This window comes from Centroberyx gerrardi, chromosome 14 (assembly GCF_048128805.1).
Source record: "Centroberyx gerrardi isolate f3 chromosome 14, fCenGer3.hap1.cur.20231027, whole genome shotgun sequence".
Lineage (NCBI taxonomy): Eukaryota > Metazoa > Chordata > Actinopteri > Beryciformes > Berycidae > Centroberyx > Centroberyx gerrardi.
In genome coordinates, this window is record NC_136010.1 from 23087655 (window position 1) to 23105975 (window position 18321).

The following is an 18321-nucleotide window of genomic DNA, read 5'->3' on the forward strand; positions in this document are numbered from 1 at the left end:
TATGGCTCCAGTGTTAGCATTTTACAGTAGTTTAGATTTTCTGGGATCTACAATTGTCATATAATTACACTAATTACAAAGCATCCTGGTCACCATCAGGAGGTGGTAGCTGGAATTGAGTGAGAAATGAAATAAAACAACAGAGAATGCATTCAGACAGAAGATAGAGATGCAGATGAGATCTGATCATTTCCCCTCAGTCTAATGCATCTCAAGTACAACAACCAACCACAAGCAGCACACATGATGGTTAGAATTTGATTGTATGACCAAGGATATTGTTGTAAATACTTGATGACCCCCATACACACACATGAGAATCATATTTATCTTTACTGTGATTTTTTTCAAAGACCCAAGGATTTCCTGATGGCCCAACATCCCACAGTTCAGTACCAGCACACTGTCACAGGGTTAGGATCTGTGTCCTTACTGTATCCAACATTAAAATAAGCTGACACTGGCATGGACATGAGACTTGAACTCATAGTATGAACATGTTTCATATTGTCTGCATTGTAGAAGGAAAGCTTGTTCAAGGAGCAGTTTAGGTAAATCCCAAACTTTCAAGGTCTGCCTGTAAATGTTAGCTGTTATTGAGTACTGACTGCAGACGGCATATTTTTGGCCATCATATGTCAGGAAATGACAGGTGAACTCATTGAAACTGAATGCATGATTTGTCTTTCTAGGACAAACTGTTTCAGAAGAACTGTAATTATGTTGCCTACTATCTGTGTGGGACATGCCAGAGTATAGAGAAGAGCAAAATTCTGGGTGACCACAAAACAATTCTAAAATGTCAAATTGGTCAGGGCCACGGGCTTGGGTAGAGCAATATGGCAAAGAGCCAAATGAGCTACCTGATTGAGGCTGGCTGCTTTTGGATGTACAAAACAAATTGCGTCAATCATCAGACACAGGTATATCTGTATCGTCTGTTTTCAGTGAGAGCAGTTCTGCCTGGGGCTTGATCACCTGAAGCATCTCCTTCCACACAAAGAACTGCAGGTGACTTTCATAAGGTCCCAGACAGAGAGAGCTGCAGGTCACTTGAAGATCTTTTGCTCTGGGCCTGAATAAACGCTCTCGAGTCATCATGGTGTTAGCCTCAGTCCAGCTCTGTAAGAACCTCTCAGAGTCTTGAATTTCCAGAACTGAGGTCACCTTCACCTCCAGCTCTCTACTCTCAGACAAATCTGTGTCCATAATGTTTAACTTCTCACTCATCTTCTCTACAGCTTCTCTCTCTTTCTCCTGAAGTTCATTTGTTATCTCATCTTCTCTCTTTCTCAGGAATTGGTGCTCCTCAAATCTCCTCAAACTGGGTGCTGATCTGAGTCATCCACCCTGTCTTTTAAAGAAATGTATCACTAAGCTTTTCGTTCCACCTTTTGTTAATAGCAAGATGATTACATTGAAATAACACATTGATGTTTCCAGTCATAGTTCACTTCAACAAACTGGAAAAGAAGGTTTATAATTGTTTGTCCTACAGTATGAGACTGAGGAGACAGAAGTAGTGCAGAAGTGTAACATCACACTCTAGTGGAGACAGATTCAAATTGCTGGCTAGCTAGTTGGTGGCAGGCGTTATTTCTGTTTGGAAATTTTACAACAAAACAGCGAGAAAGGTATGGTATACATGTGAAGAGGCTACTAATTTTGTACTTCACTAAATTTGTTGTTAAGTTGTGATTGGTAGTGTTATACATCACTGTTGCAAACACGACTGCAGACTGCAGAGTGAAGACAAATATGTACACAGAAGTGGTGAGGTGAATTTTTCCTAATGCTAATTGAATAATGGGACTGGAATAAACTTGTGTAAAGAGGCGAGTTGAACAGCCTGATTCTGTACATAGGAGCAGATGATTGTCTCATCTATAGATATATGTCTGCTCCTACTAACACAAGAGAGTAGTAAAATGTTGGTGTTCTCTGGATAAGATCATTTATGTCGCATCAGTACAGTGTGTGTGCAGTGATGAGAATAGTAAGAATAGCTGACAACTATATGATCTAGTCGTGAATAAAGCCTCTGAGACACACAAAATAATACAAAACATACTCAATTTTTAATCCCTTCACTCAATACATTACAGCTGGATATGCATGACACAACATAAACGTTACATTATACAGCAATACAGTGAACACATTAAAATCCTGCACAATTCAAATCCTAGGAGCATCCTGGTGTCTCAGGTGACTAAGGTACACACCAGGTACCTGTGATGTCCTGGTTGTGAATCCAGTCTAGGACCTTTGTCTCATGTCATCCCCTCTCTCACCCATCTGTCCTGTCTCTCTCCACTGTAAACCATCCAATAAAAGTAGAAATGTCCATCAAATAATGAAAACAAAATAACAATAAAATCATAGTCACCAAAACATTCACACTTTCTAGATTATGAGGACAAATTCTCAGATTACAATGCAGTTCACGTTCTCACTGAATTTGAGTAATTCTCTCTCATCTGTCTCATGGGGATTTAAGAAAAGTGAATTACCTTTTAAACAAAATGCAGTTTAAGTCTTAATTGTTCTTCATACCTCATCGTGTCTCAAGACACACCAAAGGTATCACACTAATTTAACCAGTCTGGCAACCTCAGCCACAATCTACCTCACTCTGCTGTGATATGAATTTAGACAAGTAGACTAGGAACACTGGATGACAGGCAAGTACTTGATAAACACACATTTTTGGTGATTGTGAGATCTGTTTTATAAAATATGTTATAATGTCTTGCTCACCAAAACCACAGATTAAACAAAAAAAATGTATAGAAATAAAAAACATAAATAAATAATCTTTTACAGGTGAATATACATATGAAGAAATATGAGAAAAACAGCATGCAAACATCTTGCCAATGTGTCACAATACTATTCCTTTATAAATGTGGAACATTTTATTAAACCAACATCAGTGTTTAGGATAAGTATTCCTTTGTTGACATTGTATGTTTACATGCTTATCAATGAAATCAAGGTTTTATGGTTAAGAGTCTTTCATGATTATACTGGACATATTGAAAATGATGAAAAGGTAATCTGATACTCATTACCCCAGTGATATATCCACTCCCTATAGTTTCCACAGTGCATATACAGTAGATGCTCACCCAAATAGCACAAGGGATAATCACATCAGATGCTGTGTGTTGGTTAAAAAAAGAGAGAGAAGAAAAGGATAGTTGAGCTCATACTCAAAATATTACAATTTTGCAAGATGAGTTTCATAGTAACTTTTACTTGTCTTTGTTATTTAATCATTTACATAATTTTAGCAGGTGTCAAGAGTATTTTGTTATTAGATTTTTTAAATTGGACATTACATTTTGGAACCAAACTATAAGAATATGCAACTTACAATTGATACTCAATATCATATTGATCTTTACTATGATTCTTTTTTTCAAGGGCCCAAGAACTTGCTGATGGCCCAAAATCCCACAGTTCAGTACCAGCACACTGTCAGAGGGTTAGGATCTGTGTCCTTGCTGTATCCAACATTAAAGTACGCTGACACTGGCACTGACATGAAACTTGGGGTCATAGTATGAACATGTTTCATATTGTCTGCATCGTAGATGGAAAGCTCCTTGGAGGAGCAGTTAAGGTAAATCCCAATCTTTCGAGGTCTGTCAGTAAATGTTAGCTCTGTTATTGAAGATTGACTGCAGACGACATATTTTTGCCCAGCATACTTCAGGAAATTATCTTTTACACCCAGTTCCCAATAATCTCTTTTTCCAACCTCTGTTTCCCAGTAATGCTGCCCTGAGGTGAACTTTTGGAAACTGAATGCATGATTTGTCTTTCTGTCATCAAATTTTCCAAATGAACTGTCACTATATTGCCTACTATCTGTGTGGGACATGCCAAATGCTGTGGCTTTGCTAAGTTTGGAAAAGCCTGCAGTAGAGCCAAATGAGAAACCACCAGAGGCTTCGGTAGAGCCAGATCCTGTGGTAGAGCCAAATAGGGAAGAGCTTGTGGCTTGGCCAAATGGGGCGGCTTTGCCAAATGAGAAACCACCAGAGGCTTGGGTAGAGCCAGATCCTGGGGTGGAGCCAAATAGGGAAGAGCCAGAGGCTTGGGCATAGCCAAATGAGTGACCTGATTGAGATTGGATGCTTTGGGGAGTACAAAGCAAACTGCGCCCATCATCAGACACAGTTACACCTGTATTATCTGTTTTCAGTGAGAGCAGTTCTGCCCGGGGCTTGATCACCTGAAGCATCTCCTTCCACACAAAGAACTGCAGGTGACTTTCATAAGGTCCCAGACAGAGAGAGCTGCAGGTCACTTGAAGATCTTTTGCTCTGGGCCTGAATAAACGCTCTGGAGTCATCATGGTGTTATCCTCAGTCCAGCTCTGTAAGAACCTCTCTGAGTCTTGAATTTCCAGAACTGAGGTCGCCTTCACCTCCAGCTCTCTACTCTCAGACAAAGCTGTGTTCATAGCATTTAACTTCTCATTCATCTTCTCAACAGCTTCTCTCTCTTTCTCCTGAAGTTCTTTCTTTATCTCATTTTCTCTCTTTCTCAGGAATGTGTGCATCTCCTCAAACTGGGTGCTGATTTGGCTCATCAGCTGATGGGATGTCTCTTGGGTTTTTGTTATTTCTTCCCTCTGTGTGTTGGCTAAACTCTCTATAGCATGGATATCACCAGGAAGGTTCTTCATGCCCTTCTCCAGCTCCTGCCTCAGAGATGTAGCTGCCTCTTTGATTGGTTTAAACTTGTGTCCATCATGCCTCTCTCCATCTCGGCATACGACGCAAGCTAACTGCTGATCTGTCTCACAGAACAGTTTCAGCTTTTCTTCATGTTCAGGGCACAAGCACTCAGCAACCTTAAATATAAATAAATAAATGAATAATTAAATAAAGATAATTCAATACAAAATGTAGAAGAGAAAAAAGAGGAATAGCCTACAATGATAAGGAAATGAGAGAATCCTGTTTAGAATGACTTTGCGCACAAACATAATTGACTGCACTGCATTAAAAATACCACTGACTCACCTCTGTTTTCTCATTTCCCGGCTCCTTTTTTATCTTCTCAGCTTCTTTAGCTTTTTCAGCAAGGCTTTTCAGAATGTGGTTGGTTGGGAAGTATTTCTCTTCTGTTGGAACAGTTGCTCGGCACTGTGGACACTGGTCCTGTGCACTCAGACAAATTGTGATACATTTCCTACAGAAAGAGTGTCCGCAGAGAAGACTCACTGGATCAGTGAAGAGAGTCAGACAAATAGAACAAGTCAAGTCCTCTGTGTAAGAAGCAGAAGCCATGGCTGCTTCGTGTTCCCCCTTGCTCTTCTAACTGACTTAGAAAATTTGCCGCATCACTTTCACTTTCTTTCCTGGAAAAGCCACACCCAGTCTTTTAAAGATATATGTCACTAAGCTTTTCATTCCACCTTTTGTTAATAGCAAGATGATTACATTAAAATAACACACTGATGTCCCCAGTCATAGTTCACTTCAACAAACTGGAAAATAAACTATGGTTTATAAGTGTTTATCCTTCAGCATAGACTCAGAAGACAGAAGTGGTGCAGAAGTGTAACATCACACTCTAGTGGAGACAGAGTGGAATTGCTGGCTGGATAGTTGGTGGAAGGCTTTATTTCTGTTTGGAAATTTTACATTTTAATTTGAATAATGGGACTGGAATAAACTTGTATAAGGAGGTGAGTTGTACAGCCTGATTCTGTACATAGGAGCAGATGATTGTCTCATCTATAGATATATGTCTGCTCCTACTAACACAAAGAGAGTAGTAAAATGTTGGTGTTCTCTGGTTAAGATCATTTATGTCGTATCAGTACAGTGTGTGTGTGCAGTGCTGAGAATAGTAAGAATAGCTGACAACTATATGATCTAGTCCTGACTAAAGCCTCTGAGACACAAAAGAATACAAAACATACTCAATTTTAATCCCTTCACTCAATACACTACAGCTGGATATACATGACACACCATAAACGTTACATTATACAGCAATACAGTGAATACATTAAAATCCAGCAAAATTCAAATCCTAGGAGCGTCCTTTGACTAAGGTGCACACCAGTTTACCCCACTCTGCTACTGTGCTATGAATTTACACCAGGAGACTAGGAACGCTGGATGACGTACTGTACTGTATGTTTTGACCAGCTTCAAGCAGCTAGCTGGATCCAGCAGGGAAAAGTGAGAGAAATTTACAAGCATGGAGAGAATGCCTTCAGACAGAAGAGGGATGCAAATGTAGATGAGAACTGCTCATTTCCCCTCGATCTAATGTGCCTCATGTACAACAACCAAACACTAGCAGAATATAAACCCCCATACACACACATGCCCTCCCTCAACTACACACACACACACACACACACACACACACACACACACACAAGAAGCAATACAACTGAAAGCAAAAAGTAAGTTCAATTCCACAAGTTTATTTGTATTTGTATTGTACTGGTGCTCATTTTCTTCACTCTACTTTGCACCGATAAAGCTAAAGTTACATATTATATATATCCAGACAAAGGCAAGGCTGATTATAGAAATTACTTGCTTTTGGTGATTGTGAGATCTGTTTTATAAAATACCTTTATAATTTCTTGTTTACCCAAACCACAGATTAAAGAAAATATGTCTAGAAATTATATCATGTTTTACAGGGGTATATACAGATGGAAAAAAAGATGAGAAACACAACATGTAAACATCTTGCCAATGAGTCACAATACTATTACTATACAAATGTGGAACAATTTATTAAACCAACATAACTATTAAGATGATAAGTATTCCTTTGTTGACATGGTATATTTACATTCTTATCATTGAGGTGTTATGGTTAAGAACCTCTCATGATTATTATTATGATTATTATGATTATTATACATGAAATCTATATTGAAAATGATGAAAAGGTAACCTGATACTCATTGCCCCAGTGATACACCCACTCCCTAGTTTCTACAGCACAGGGGATGCTGTGTGTTGGTTAAAAAAATTAAAGAGAGGAAAAGGACAGTTGAGTGCATACTCAAATTATTACAGTTTTGCAAGAGGAGTTTGATAGTAAGTTCCATGTGTCCTTGCTATTTAATGTTTTATTTGATGTTTTTGTTTAATTTATACATTTTAGCAGGTGTCAAGAGTGTTTTGCTAAATTTTGTTTTTAACTGAATATTGCATTTTGGAACCATGCTAAAAGAATATGCAACTTGCAATTGATGCTCAGTATCATATTCATCTGTTATTTTGTGCAATGACCCAAGGATTTGCTGATGGCCCAACATCCCACACAGTTCAGTACCAGCACACTGTCAGAGGGTTAGGATCTGCTGCCTCACTGTATCCAACATTAAAGTATGCTGACACTGGCATGGACATGCGACTTGAGCTCATAGTATGAACATGTTTCATATTGTCTGCATCGTAGAAGGAAAGCTCCTTCAAGGAGCAGTTTAGGTAAATCCCAAACTTTCGAGGTCTGCCTGTAAATGTTAGCTGTGTTACTGAAGAGTGACTGCAGACGACATATTTTTGGCCATCATACTTCAGGAAATTATCTTTTACCCCAAGTTCCCAATAATTCCTTTTTCCAACCTCTGTTTCCCAGTAATGCTGCCCTGAGGTGAACTTACTGGAACTGAATGCATGATTTGTCTTTCTAGGAGAATTATGCTGCCTACGGAAAGAGGAACCGCAATAGTTGCAAAATAATTGAGGCTGGCTGCTTTTGGACGTACAAAACAAACTGCGCCCATCATCAGACACAGGTATATCTGTATTATCTGTTTTCAGTGAGAGCAGTTCTGCCCGGGGCTTGATCACCTGAAGCATCTCCTTCCACACAAAGAACTGCAGGTGACTTTCATAAGGTCCCAGACAGAGAGAGCTGCAGGTCACTTGAAGATCTTTTGCTCTGGGCCTGAATAAACGCTCTCGAGTCATCATGGTGTTAGCCTCAGTCCAGCTCTGTAAGAACCTCTCTGAGTCTTGAATTTCCAAAACTGAGGTCGCCTTCACCTCCAGCTCTCTCCTCTCAGACAAAGCTGTGTTCATAGCGTTTAACTTCTCACTCATCTTCTCCACAGCTTCTCTCTCTTTCTCCTGAAGTTCTTTCTTTATCTCATCTTCTCTCTTTCTCAGGAATTGGTGCATCTCCTCAAACTGGGTGCTGATTTGGGTCATCAGCTGACGGGACGTCTCTTGGGTTTTTGTTATTTCTTCCCTCTGTGTGTTGGCTAAACTCTCTATAGCACGGATATCATCAGGAAGGTTCTTCATGCCCTTCTCCAGCTCCCGCCTCCGAGATGCAGCTGCCTCTTTGATTGGTTTAAACTTGTGTCCATCATGCCTCTCCCCATCTCGGCATATGACGCAAGCTAACTGCTGGTCTGTCTCACAGAACAGTTTCAGCTTTTCTTCATGTTCAGGGCACAAGCACTCAGCCACCTTTAAAACAAATCAAATCAATCAATCAATAAATATAATAGTAATAGAAGAAAATGATACAATATAAAAAGGAGAGGAGAAAAAAAAGAAGAAAACAATGATTAGGGAATGAGAGGACCCTGCTTAGAATTGTAATGCCACTTCCTTGTATTAAAAATACCATTAACTCACCTCTGTTTTCTCATTTCCCGGCTCCTTCTTTATCTTCTCAGCTTCTTTAGCTTTTTCAGCAAGGCTTTTCAGAATGTGGCTGGTTGGGAGGTATTTCTCTTCTGTTGGAACAGTTGTCCGGCACTGTGGACACTGGTCCTGTGCGCTCAGACAAATTGTGATACATTTCCTACAGAAAGAGTGTCCGCAGAGAAGACTCACTGGATCAGTGAAGAGAGTCAGACAAATAGAACAAGTCAAATCCTCTGTGTAAGAAGCAGAAGCCATGGCTGCTTCGTGTTCCCCCTTGCTCTTCCAGACTGACGGACTGACAGACTTAGAAAATTTGCCACATAAGTTTCACTTTCCTGGAAAAGCCACACCCTGTCTTTTAAAGATATATGTCACTAAGCTTTTCATTACACTGTTTCTTAATTGTAAGATGATTACATTAAAATAACACACTGATGTTTCCAGTCATAGTTCACTTCAACAAACTGGAAAATAAACTATGGTTTGTAATTGTTTATCCTACAGTATGAAACAGAGGAGACAAAAGTAGTGCAGAAGTGTAACATCACACTCTAGTGGAGACAGATTGGAACTGCTGGCTGGATAGTTGGCAGGCTTTATTTCTGTGTGGAAGTTTTACTACAAAACAACTGTGAGAAAGTTATGGTATACATGTGAAGAGGCTACTAATTTTGTAGATCACTAAATTTGTTGTTATGTTGTGACTGGTAGTGTTTTATGTCACTGTTGCAAAGACGACTCGCCACTTGTTTCCCCCCTCTGACTGCAGAGTGAAGACAAATATGTACACAGAAGTGGTGAGGTGAATTTTTCCAAATGCTAATTGAATAATGGGACTGGAATAAACTTGTGTAAAGAGGCAAGTTGTACAGTCTGATTCTTATTAACACTGGAAAATTTGCTGTGTAGACTAGGCTACTTAAACGCTGCAGGCTCAGCCGGGTTTAACTCAAGTAAGCCTCAAGTAAACCTGCCACAGAGCAGGTTAGCTTGAGAACATAAGTTGCCATAGTAACTGATCTAGACTTACTCTGATCTCGATTTTTGGAGCAGAAAATCCTGGATTTCTGTGAATTCTGAATTAACAGATCTGGATCATTTGCCAATCCTGCTTTCTGTAGTGACTGTAGTGAAAACTCTCCGGTAAATAAACAATGGCAACCGCTCAACATAATTTGATCCAACCATACATGTTTGAGCCAGAGTCAGATCCTGAATCTGAAAGAACAAACCACTGCCACGACCAAGACTACAACAGAACATTTCAGAATGGTAAATTCTTATCTTTTATCTTTTTTATGCTTTGTTAGCCTATTATATCTTACAAAAGCCATGGTGCTGTAGGCAGACAAATGATAATGAGCGTACCGTTGTGACGCCACAAAGTTATATTAGTCCAAACGGCTTGTTTAAAGGCACAGTTTCCTAATATGGATTGTGTGGATTTAGTTGGCGACAGTGTGTTTTGATACTTTCACGATGTTTAGATAGCACTTCCAACCCCTATATAATCAAAGAGGCAATCCTGTTTTCCACAATATGAGACCTTTAAGAAAGGTGAAATACTTTTTCAACAAAATGCAGTTCAAATCTAAATTGTTCTTCATGCCTCATCGTGTCTCAAGACACACCAAAGATGCCACACTAACTTAACCAGTCTGGCAACTTTTGCCACAGTCTACCCCACTCTGCTACTGTGATATGAATTTACACCAGGAGACTAGGAACACTGGATAACAGGGTCAAGGTACAATGTTTTCTGAAACAGCCCGTAGCTCATTAACCAGATTATAGAACAGCTACCAACTCATAGTCTGACCAGCTGCCTGCTAAAACCAGCTACACAACACTTATTGATTAACTAGTTTAGACCAGTTTCCAACCAGCTGTGGCTACAAACCAGTTGTAGTTCAATTTTACAGTAGTTTGGATTTTCTAGGATCTACAATAGTTTTACAATATAGCAAAGCATCCTGGTCACCATCAGGAGGTGGTGGCTGGATCTTCCAGCAGGGAAGTGAGTGAGAAATTAAAAAGCAAACACAGAATGCTTTCAGACAGACAAAAGACAGAGATGCAGGTGAGATCTGCTCCTTTCCCCTCAATCTATTGTGCCTCTTTTACAACAACCAACCACAAGCAACACGCATTAGGAATTGTTCTCTGTCACACACACACACACACACACACACACACACACACACACACACACACACACACACACACACACACACACAAAGCAATACTACTGAAAGTCAAAAGTAAGCTCAATTCCAAGAGTTTATTCTTATTTGTATTGCATTGCTGCTCATTTTCTTCACTCCACTTTGCGCTGATAAAGCTAAGGTTACATATATTCAGACAAAGGCAAGGTTGATTATGGAAATTACTTGTTTTTGGTGATTTGTAAAATACCTTAGAATTTCTTGCTTACAAAAACTACAGATTATACAAAAATGTGTGTAAAAATGAAATAAAGTTTTACGGGTGAAAATACAGATGAAAAATAGATGCAGAAAACAAACATGCAAACAACTTGCTAATTAGTCACAATACTATTATTTTTTAAATGTGAAACATTTTATTAAACCAACATATTAGAGGTATTTAGAGGATAAGTATTCTTTTGTTGACATGGTATATCAATAAAACAAAGGTATTATGGCCAAGAGTCTTTCATGATTATGCTGAAAATCCCTATTGAAAATGATGAAAAAGTAACCTGATACTCATTGCACCAGTGATACACCACTCCCTAGCTTCTATAGTACATAGGTGCTCACCCATACAGCACAAAGGATAATTACATCAGATGCTGTGTGTTGGTTAGAAAAAGAGAGAGAAAAGATAGTTGAGTGCATACTTAAAATATCACAATTTTGCAAGATGAGTTTGAAAGTATCACTTGTCTTTGTTATCTATTTTTTAATTTCATTTCATTCATTTTACTCATTGGTTTTTGCAGGTGTCAAGGGTATTTCACTCCATTTGTCTTACATTTGGATTATGAATTTTTGAACCAAACTAATTTTGCAAGATGAGTTTGATAGTAAATGAGATGGAATTGTTTTTTTTTTAAATAATTTTATTCATTTGTTTTAGCAGGGGTTGCTACAGCTCATACTCAAAATATTACAATGAGTTTGATAGTATCACTTGTATTTGTTATCTATTTCTTTAATTAAATAAATTTTACTCATTCATTTTAGCAGGTGTAATAGGTATTTTGGTCCATTATTCTTTAAAATTTGGACATGCATTTTGGAACCAAACTCTAAGAGTATGCATCTTATAACTGATGCTGAGTGTCATATTTATCTTTACTGGTAGTTTTTGCAAGGGCCCAAGGATTTCCTGATGGCCCAAAATCCCACAGTTCAGTACCAGCACACCGTGAGAGGGTTAGGATCTGTGTCCTTGCTGTATCCAACATTAAAGTACGCTGACACTGGCATGGACATGAGACTTGAACTCATAGTATGAACATGTTTCATATTGTCTGCATCGTAGAAGGAAAGCTCATTGGAGGAGCAGTTTAGGTAAATCCCAAACTTTCGAGGTCTGTCAGTAAATGTTAGCTCTGTTATTGAAGATTGGTTGCAAATGATATATTTTTGGCCATCATACTTCAGGAAATTGTATTTTACCCCAAGTTCCCAATAATCCCTTTTCCCAACCTCTATCTCCCAATAATGCTGCCCTGAGGTGAACTCATTGAAACTGAATGCATGTTTTGTCTTTCCATCACAAAATGTTCCAGAAGAACTGAAATTATTTTGCCTGTGATCTGTGTGGGACATGGCAAATGTTGGGGCAGAGACAAATATGGTAGAGCCCATGGTAGAGCCAGATCCTGTGGTAGAGCCACATAGGGAAGAGCTTGTGGCTTGGCCAAATGCAGTGGGTTGGCCAAATGAGAAACCACCAGAGGCTTGGGTAGAGCCAGATCCTGTGGTAGAGCCAAATAGGGAAGAGGTTATGGCTTGGCCAAATGCAGTGGGTTGGCCAAATGAGAAACCACCAGAGGCTTGGGTAGAGCCAGCTCCTGTGGTAGAGCCAAATAGGGAAGAGGTTGTGGCTTGGCCAAATGCAGTGGGTTGGCCAAATGAGAAACCACCAGAGGCTTCGGTAGAGCCAGATCCTGTGGTAGAGCCAAATAGGGAAGAGCTTGTGGCTTGGCCAAATGGGGCGGCTTTGCCAAATGAGAAACCACCAGAGGCTTGGGTAGAGCCAGATCCTGGGGTGGAGCCAAATAGGGAAGAGCCAGAGGCTTGGGCATAGCCAAATGAGTGACCTGATTGAGATTGGATGCTTTGGGGAGTACAAAGCAAACTGCGCCCATCATCAGACACAGTTACACCTGTATTGTCTGTTTTCAGTGAGAGCAGTTCTGGCCGGGGCTTGATCACCTGAAGCATCTCCTTCCACACAAAGAACTGCAGGTGACTTTCATAAGGTCCCAGACAGAGAGAGCTGCAGGTCACTTGAAGATCTTTTGCTCTGGGCCTGAATAAACGCTCTGGAGTCATCATGGTGTTATCCTCAGTCCAGCTCTGTAAGAACCTCTCAGAGTCTGGAATTTCCAGAACTGAGGTCGCCTTCACCTCCAGCTCTCTACTCTCAGACAAAGCTGTGTTCATAGCGTTTAACTTCTCATTCATCTTCTCAACAGCCTCTCTCTCTTTCTCCTGAAGTTCTTTCTTTATCTCATCTTCTCTCTTTCTCAGGAATTGGTGCATCTCCTCAAACTGGGTGCTGATCTGAGCCATCAGCTGACGGGATGTCTCTTGGGTTTTTGTTATTTCTTCCCTCTGTGTGTTGGCTAAACTCTCTATAGCACGGATATCACCAGGAAGGTTCTCCAAACCCTTCTCCAGCTCCTGTCTCAGAGATGTAGCTGCCTCTTTGACCGGTTTAAACTTGTGTCCATCATGCTTCTCTCCATCTCGGCATACGACGCAAGCTAACTGCTGATCTGTGTCACAGAACAGTTTCAGCTTTTCTTCATGTTCAGGGCACAAACACTCAGCCACCTTTAAAAAAAATTAATAAAACAATCAGTAGAAAATAATAGTAATACAAATGATGATGATACCATACAAAAAGGAGAGGAGACATTTTAATGGCACTTGCACTATGAGCATATACAAAATGATTGCTTTGCATTAAAAATACGGTAACACTTTATATTAAGTGTTAATTAACTAATGTTAACTAATGCATTTACTAACATGAATTAAACATGAATAACAACATTAACAAAGATAAGTTAATGTTAAATGCACACGAACTGCATTGATTAATGTTGTTATACATGTTTGTTAATAATGCTAACTAATGTGTTTACTAACATGAATTAAGCATGAGCAGTGACATTAACAAAAATGAGTTCATATTAAATGCACAATAAACAACTGCATTAACTAATGTTGTTATCAGTGTGTTGTTATCACAGGCCCAATCCCAAACCAGCCCCTAACCCCTCGCCCTATCCACTCCCCCTCCATCTGCGCGTTCACGTGGAGGGTTCGCCATATTAAGGGCTGTCCCAAACCAATTAGCGGGGAGTGTAGGTGGACAGCGAGTCTGCCTCGATGCAGACTTACGATCATCTGCTAGCAGGAAGCACACCTGCAACAAGAGAATGGAGGAAACACCATTCAAATGTTAAGTTCTGTCATTCTACTTTCTCAAGTATTTTTGATCATGCACACACACCTTTGTCTTTCTCACGCTGACTTTACAGCCTCAAACAAAATCACGGAATGTGTGGTGAAGGTTAAAAGTAGAAAAGGAGAATATCACTTTGTCCCTAAGGTCGCTTAACTTGTAGCAAACCCATAAATGCCTTTATGCATGCATACATAAAAAAAAGTCCTATTTACTTCACATGTCATTCTCATGGTTTTGGATGTTATGCGTTTACAGTGACAGTTGCAACCTGTTATCGTTGCCTCTCGTAAAATTTGAAACAGCAAAACAGCCGCGCAAGCAGGGCATCTATCGGTTGCCATGGTGATGACTGCTTCCAATTCTTCCGGTAGACTGGCAAGGGCGTCCCACAGTTTGTCAATTTATTTCTACCCTCCCTCTTCATTAGAAGTGCCCTCCACAGCTGCGAGTGTAACTTTATTTGGAGTGACACTTAGGTGAAGTGGTAATGGGTAGGGGCTGGTTTGGGATTGGGCAAAGACTGTAAAAAAAGATGGATGTAGTGAGTGTGACATCACCCATAGGTTTCTGAAGGGCCGTTTTGAAGCCATCGTTAACATTTTTTGGAGCCAGCGCAGCCAGAGTGAAGCCGAGGGTTGTCCGCAGAGCCGCAGCACCATATCCCGTTAATGACACAATTATTGTCAAAAAAATGTATTGACTTTATATTTTGAGTGAGAAGTTGTGTTGTGATCCCATTGACTTGCATGGAGTTGGGGGTTTGGAGTTTTTTTGGAGCCAGCCTCTAGCACAGTGATTCTCAACCTTTTTCATATGAAGGACCCCAAATTTAGTCCACATTAGGGTCATGGACCCCCATTTGATGAGATTTTGTCTCTCGAACCCAAATCTGATAATATCTTTATTGTTAGATATGATTTTGTCCAGAATTCCTTGACTATCTGTATTGTAGGTAGAGAGATAACAGTGAAACTTTGATCAAAACAGTCACTCTTCTACATTCTCTAATTGTGTTAATTTCTTGCAAATGAAATAATGGTGAAGTTTAACAATTGATCAATTTGCTGGGGACCCCCTGGAACCCCATCAGGGACCCCTGGTGGTCCCCGGACCCCATGTTGAGAACCACTGCTCTAGCGGAGGGTAGAGGAATTGCCACCTGCTTCCACTTCCTTATTGGCTTCAAAATTCACCCTTGGTTTTGGCCACTTGGTTATTATCAGTGTTGGGAATAACGTGTTAACACTGTAATTACTTTTTATTTATTTTTTTATGACTTTTTTTTTTTATTACTATTTCTTTTTTTTTTATTTACTTTTCCCGGTAATGCAGTAGTGTAACGCACTACTGTCAAATTTTCAGTAATCACATTACAGTTACTGGGCTTGTAAAAATTGCGCTACTTTCATTACACATAGAATTTCAAAAGAATTATGCCACGAGGCATTGAATTAAAATATTGAATGACATTTTTTTTTTCAACCCCTCCTTTTTTGCCTTTGGCTTTCCCCTTTCCGCTGATATGCACATGCGTGCACAGACTGCAACAGCTGCTGTACTGTAGTGGGATGTAAACAAAATGGAGGCACAATGGCTTGAATTTACGTCACATAAAGATAAGAATATCACCGTGAAATGTGTGTCTTGTTATGTCCAGGACAGAGACACCTATCCACAGCTGCAAACTCGACAAGCAACCTGTCCAAGCATTTGATCAGGCAACATCGCCACGTGAAACTCATAGCGAAAGATCCTCCACCCTGTCCGTCCCCTGACAGATGATGGTGAGAATGCCTCAACCCCTCCTAAACAGCCAAAGATTGAATTTCTCATCCATTTCCATAGCCTCTATTATCATTAATAATTTCTCTCATTGAAATATTTTACCTTGAGGCAGCTTTTGAAGCAAGTATATAAAGAAGCACAGATCCTGTACAGACCCACGGCATGTATGTTCAATTCTATGCACTGAAGCACTGCGACACGGTTAAATTTCCTAATTCCAAAGACGAGTTACTGTCTGCAAATCCCCGTTACTGACTGTGGAATGTTTTCAGTTTTGTTTTCACACCGGGAGACTCTGTGGATTGAGTTCAATGCTGCTGGTCTGCTGTCTGTACATCTCCAAATTACAGACATGACATGATGCGACATCAGGCGATTTACATCCATTTATATACAGTGACCAACTTTTGATTTTGTGCCTCTGTATGGGAACCACTGCATCTCACATTCAAAGATGCCCTCTAGAGGCCATCTGACGAAGCGCATCATCTCACCTGACTGACTGCCTGACCTGAATTTGCCTCGTGATGCCCTCGGCTGCGCCGTGGGAAAAATAGACTTGAATACGCTTCTTTTGGCCTATTCAATAGACTTGTTGTTTCAATCCAGACCATACATATTGGCTATGCCTTGTTCTGTCCAAAGGCAATAATGTCTTAATGTTTACTTACTTTGCATTACATTATTACTTGTTTAATAAAGCGCAAAAAAATAAATAATTTGTGTCTGTCAATGTACTCTCCATTGTAGTAAGGAATAGATGATTAGTATCTTTTAGGAAGTAACTTAAAAGTAAAGTAATGAGTAATGTGATTACTTTCCTCACGGAGTAATGAGTAATGTCATTACAACTTAAATGTAACTTAAATGCCAATGTATTGTCTAAATTGAAACCTTAACTCTTCATGTATTACTTAAACCTAAACTAAAGTGAGTAAGTCACAACAAAAACTACCTAAAATGAATATGTAAATGCATTAATTAACATTAGTTAATGAACACTTAATGTAAAGTGTTACCAAAAATATCATTAACTCACCTCTGTTTTCTCATTTCCCGGCTCCTTCTTTATCTTCTCAGCTTCTTTAGCTTTTTCAACAAGGCTTTTCAGAATGTGGCTGGTTGCTGGGAAGTATTTCTCTTCTGTTGGAACAGTTGTCCGGCACTGTGGACACTGGTCCTGTGTGCTCAGAGAACTTGTGATACATTTCCTACAGAAAGCGTGTCCGCAGAGAAGACTCACTGGATCAGTGAAGAGAGTCAGACAAATAGAACAAGTCAAGTCCTCTATGTAAGAAGCAGAAGCCATGGCTGCTTCGTGTTCCCCCTTGCTCTTCTAACTGGCATCACTTTCACTTTCCTTTCCTGGAAAAGCCACACCCTGTCTTTTAAAGATATTTGTCACTAAGATTTTCATTCCACCTTTTCTTAATAGCAAGATGATTACATTAAAATAACACACTGATGTCCCCAGTCATAGTTCACTTCAACAAACTGGAAAATAAACTATGGTTTATAAGTGTTTATCCTTCAGCATAGACTCAGAAGACAGAAGTGGTGCAGAAGTGTAACATCACACTCTAGTGGAGACAGAGTGGAATTGCTGGCTGGATAGTTGGTGGAAGGCTTTATTTCTGTTTGGAAATTTTACATTTTAATTTGAATAATGGGACTGTAATAAACTTGTATAAGGAGGTGAGTTGTACAGCCTGATTCTGTACATAGGAGCAGATGATTGTCTCATCTATAGCTAGGCTATATGTCCGCTCCACAAGACACAAGAGAGTAGTAAACACAAGAGAGTAGTAAAATGTTGGTGTTCTCTGGATAAGATCATTTATGTCGTATAAGTACAGTGTGTGTGCAGTGCTGAGAATAGTAAGAATAGCTGACATATGATTTACTCCTGACTAAAGCCTCTGAGACACAAAAGATGTAATCCCGTCACTCAATACAGCTACAGCTGGATATGCATGACACAACATAAACGCTACAGCAATACAGTGAATACATTAAAATTCAGCACAATTCAAATTCAAATTCAAAGGACTGTCCTTTGACTAAAGGTGCACACCAGGTACATGTGACTCCACTGTAAACTATCAAAGAAATGTCCATAACATTATGAAAACCAAATAACAATAAAATCACCAAAACATTCACACTTTCTAGATTCTGAGCGTACTTTCTCAGATTAAAACGCAGT

General features: G+C 39.6%; 2 protein-coding genes across 4 annotated transcripts; both read right to left on the reverse strand.

The window, feature by feature from the left end:
* Positions 1–1769: 1769 nt before the first annotated feature.
* Positions 1770–17440, reverse strand: LOC139926883 (nuclear factor 7, ovary-like). 3 transcript variants are annotated; one of them, XR_013507155.1, is made up of 3 exons: positions 17155–17440; positions 11982–13690; positions 1770–3404 (listed from the first exon to the last, which is right to left on the reverse strand). XR_013507155.1 is itself a non-coding variant. In XM_078288142.1 (3 exons), exons 1-3 carry the CDS (start codon positions 17422–17424, stop codon positions 3467–3469), a joined length of 1941 nt encoding a protein of 646 aa, XP_078144268.1. In that variant the 5' UTR covers positions 17425–17440; the 3' UTR covers positions 1770–3466. The 3 variants fall into 3 exon arrangements, 2 of the variants coding, with proteins under 2 accessions (XP_078144268.1, XP_078144269.1); XM_078288142.1 differs by having other exon boundaries at positions 1770–4026; positions 12580–13690; XM_078288143.1 differs by lacking the exons at positions 11982–13690; positions 17155–17440 and adding an exon at positions 5040–5314 and having other exon boundaries at positions 1770–4867.
* LOC139926884 (nuclear factor 7, ovary-like) lies at positions 6757–8939 on the reverse strand. Its single transcript, XM_078288145.1, has 2 exons — positions 8646–8939; positions 6757–8474 (listed from the first exon to the last, which is right to left on the reverse strand). The coding sequence occupies exons 1-2, from the start codon at positions 8910–8912 to the stop codon at positions 7323–7325; spliced, it is 1419 nt and encodes a 472-aa protein (XP_078144271.1). The 5' UTR covers positions 8913–8939; the 3' UTR covers positions 6757–7322.
* Positions 17441–18321: the final 881 nt, after the last annotated feature.

Bases quoted from the DNA above. Each gene is read 5' to 3' on its own strand.
- LOC139926884 (XM_078288145.1), bottom strand. From the start codon at position 8,912: ATGGCTTCTGCTTCTTACACAGAGGATTTGACTTGTTCTATTTGTCTG. The intron at 8,475-8,645 runs GTGAGTTAATGG...TTTGTTTTAAAG, and splicing joins CGGGAAATGAGAAAACAGAG to GTGGCTGAGTGCTTGTGCCC.
- LOC139926883 (XM_078288142.1), bottom strand. From the start codon at position 17,424: ATGGCTTCTGCTTCTTACATAGAGGACTTGACTTGTTCTATTTGTCTG. The intron at 13,691-17,154 runs GTGAGTTAATGA...TTTTTTTTAAAG, and splicing joins CGGGAAATGAGAAAACAGAG to GTGGCTGAGTGTTTGTGCCC. The intron at 4,027-12,579 runs GTTTCTCATTTG...CATTTGGCAAAG, and splicing joins CTCTACCCAAGCCTCTGGTG to CCGCCCCATTTGGCCAAGCC.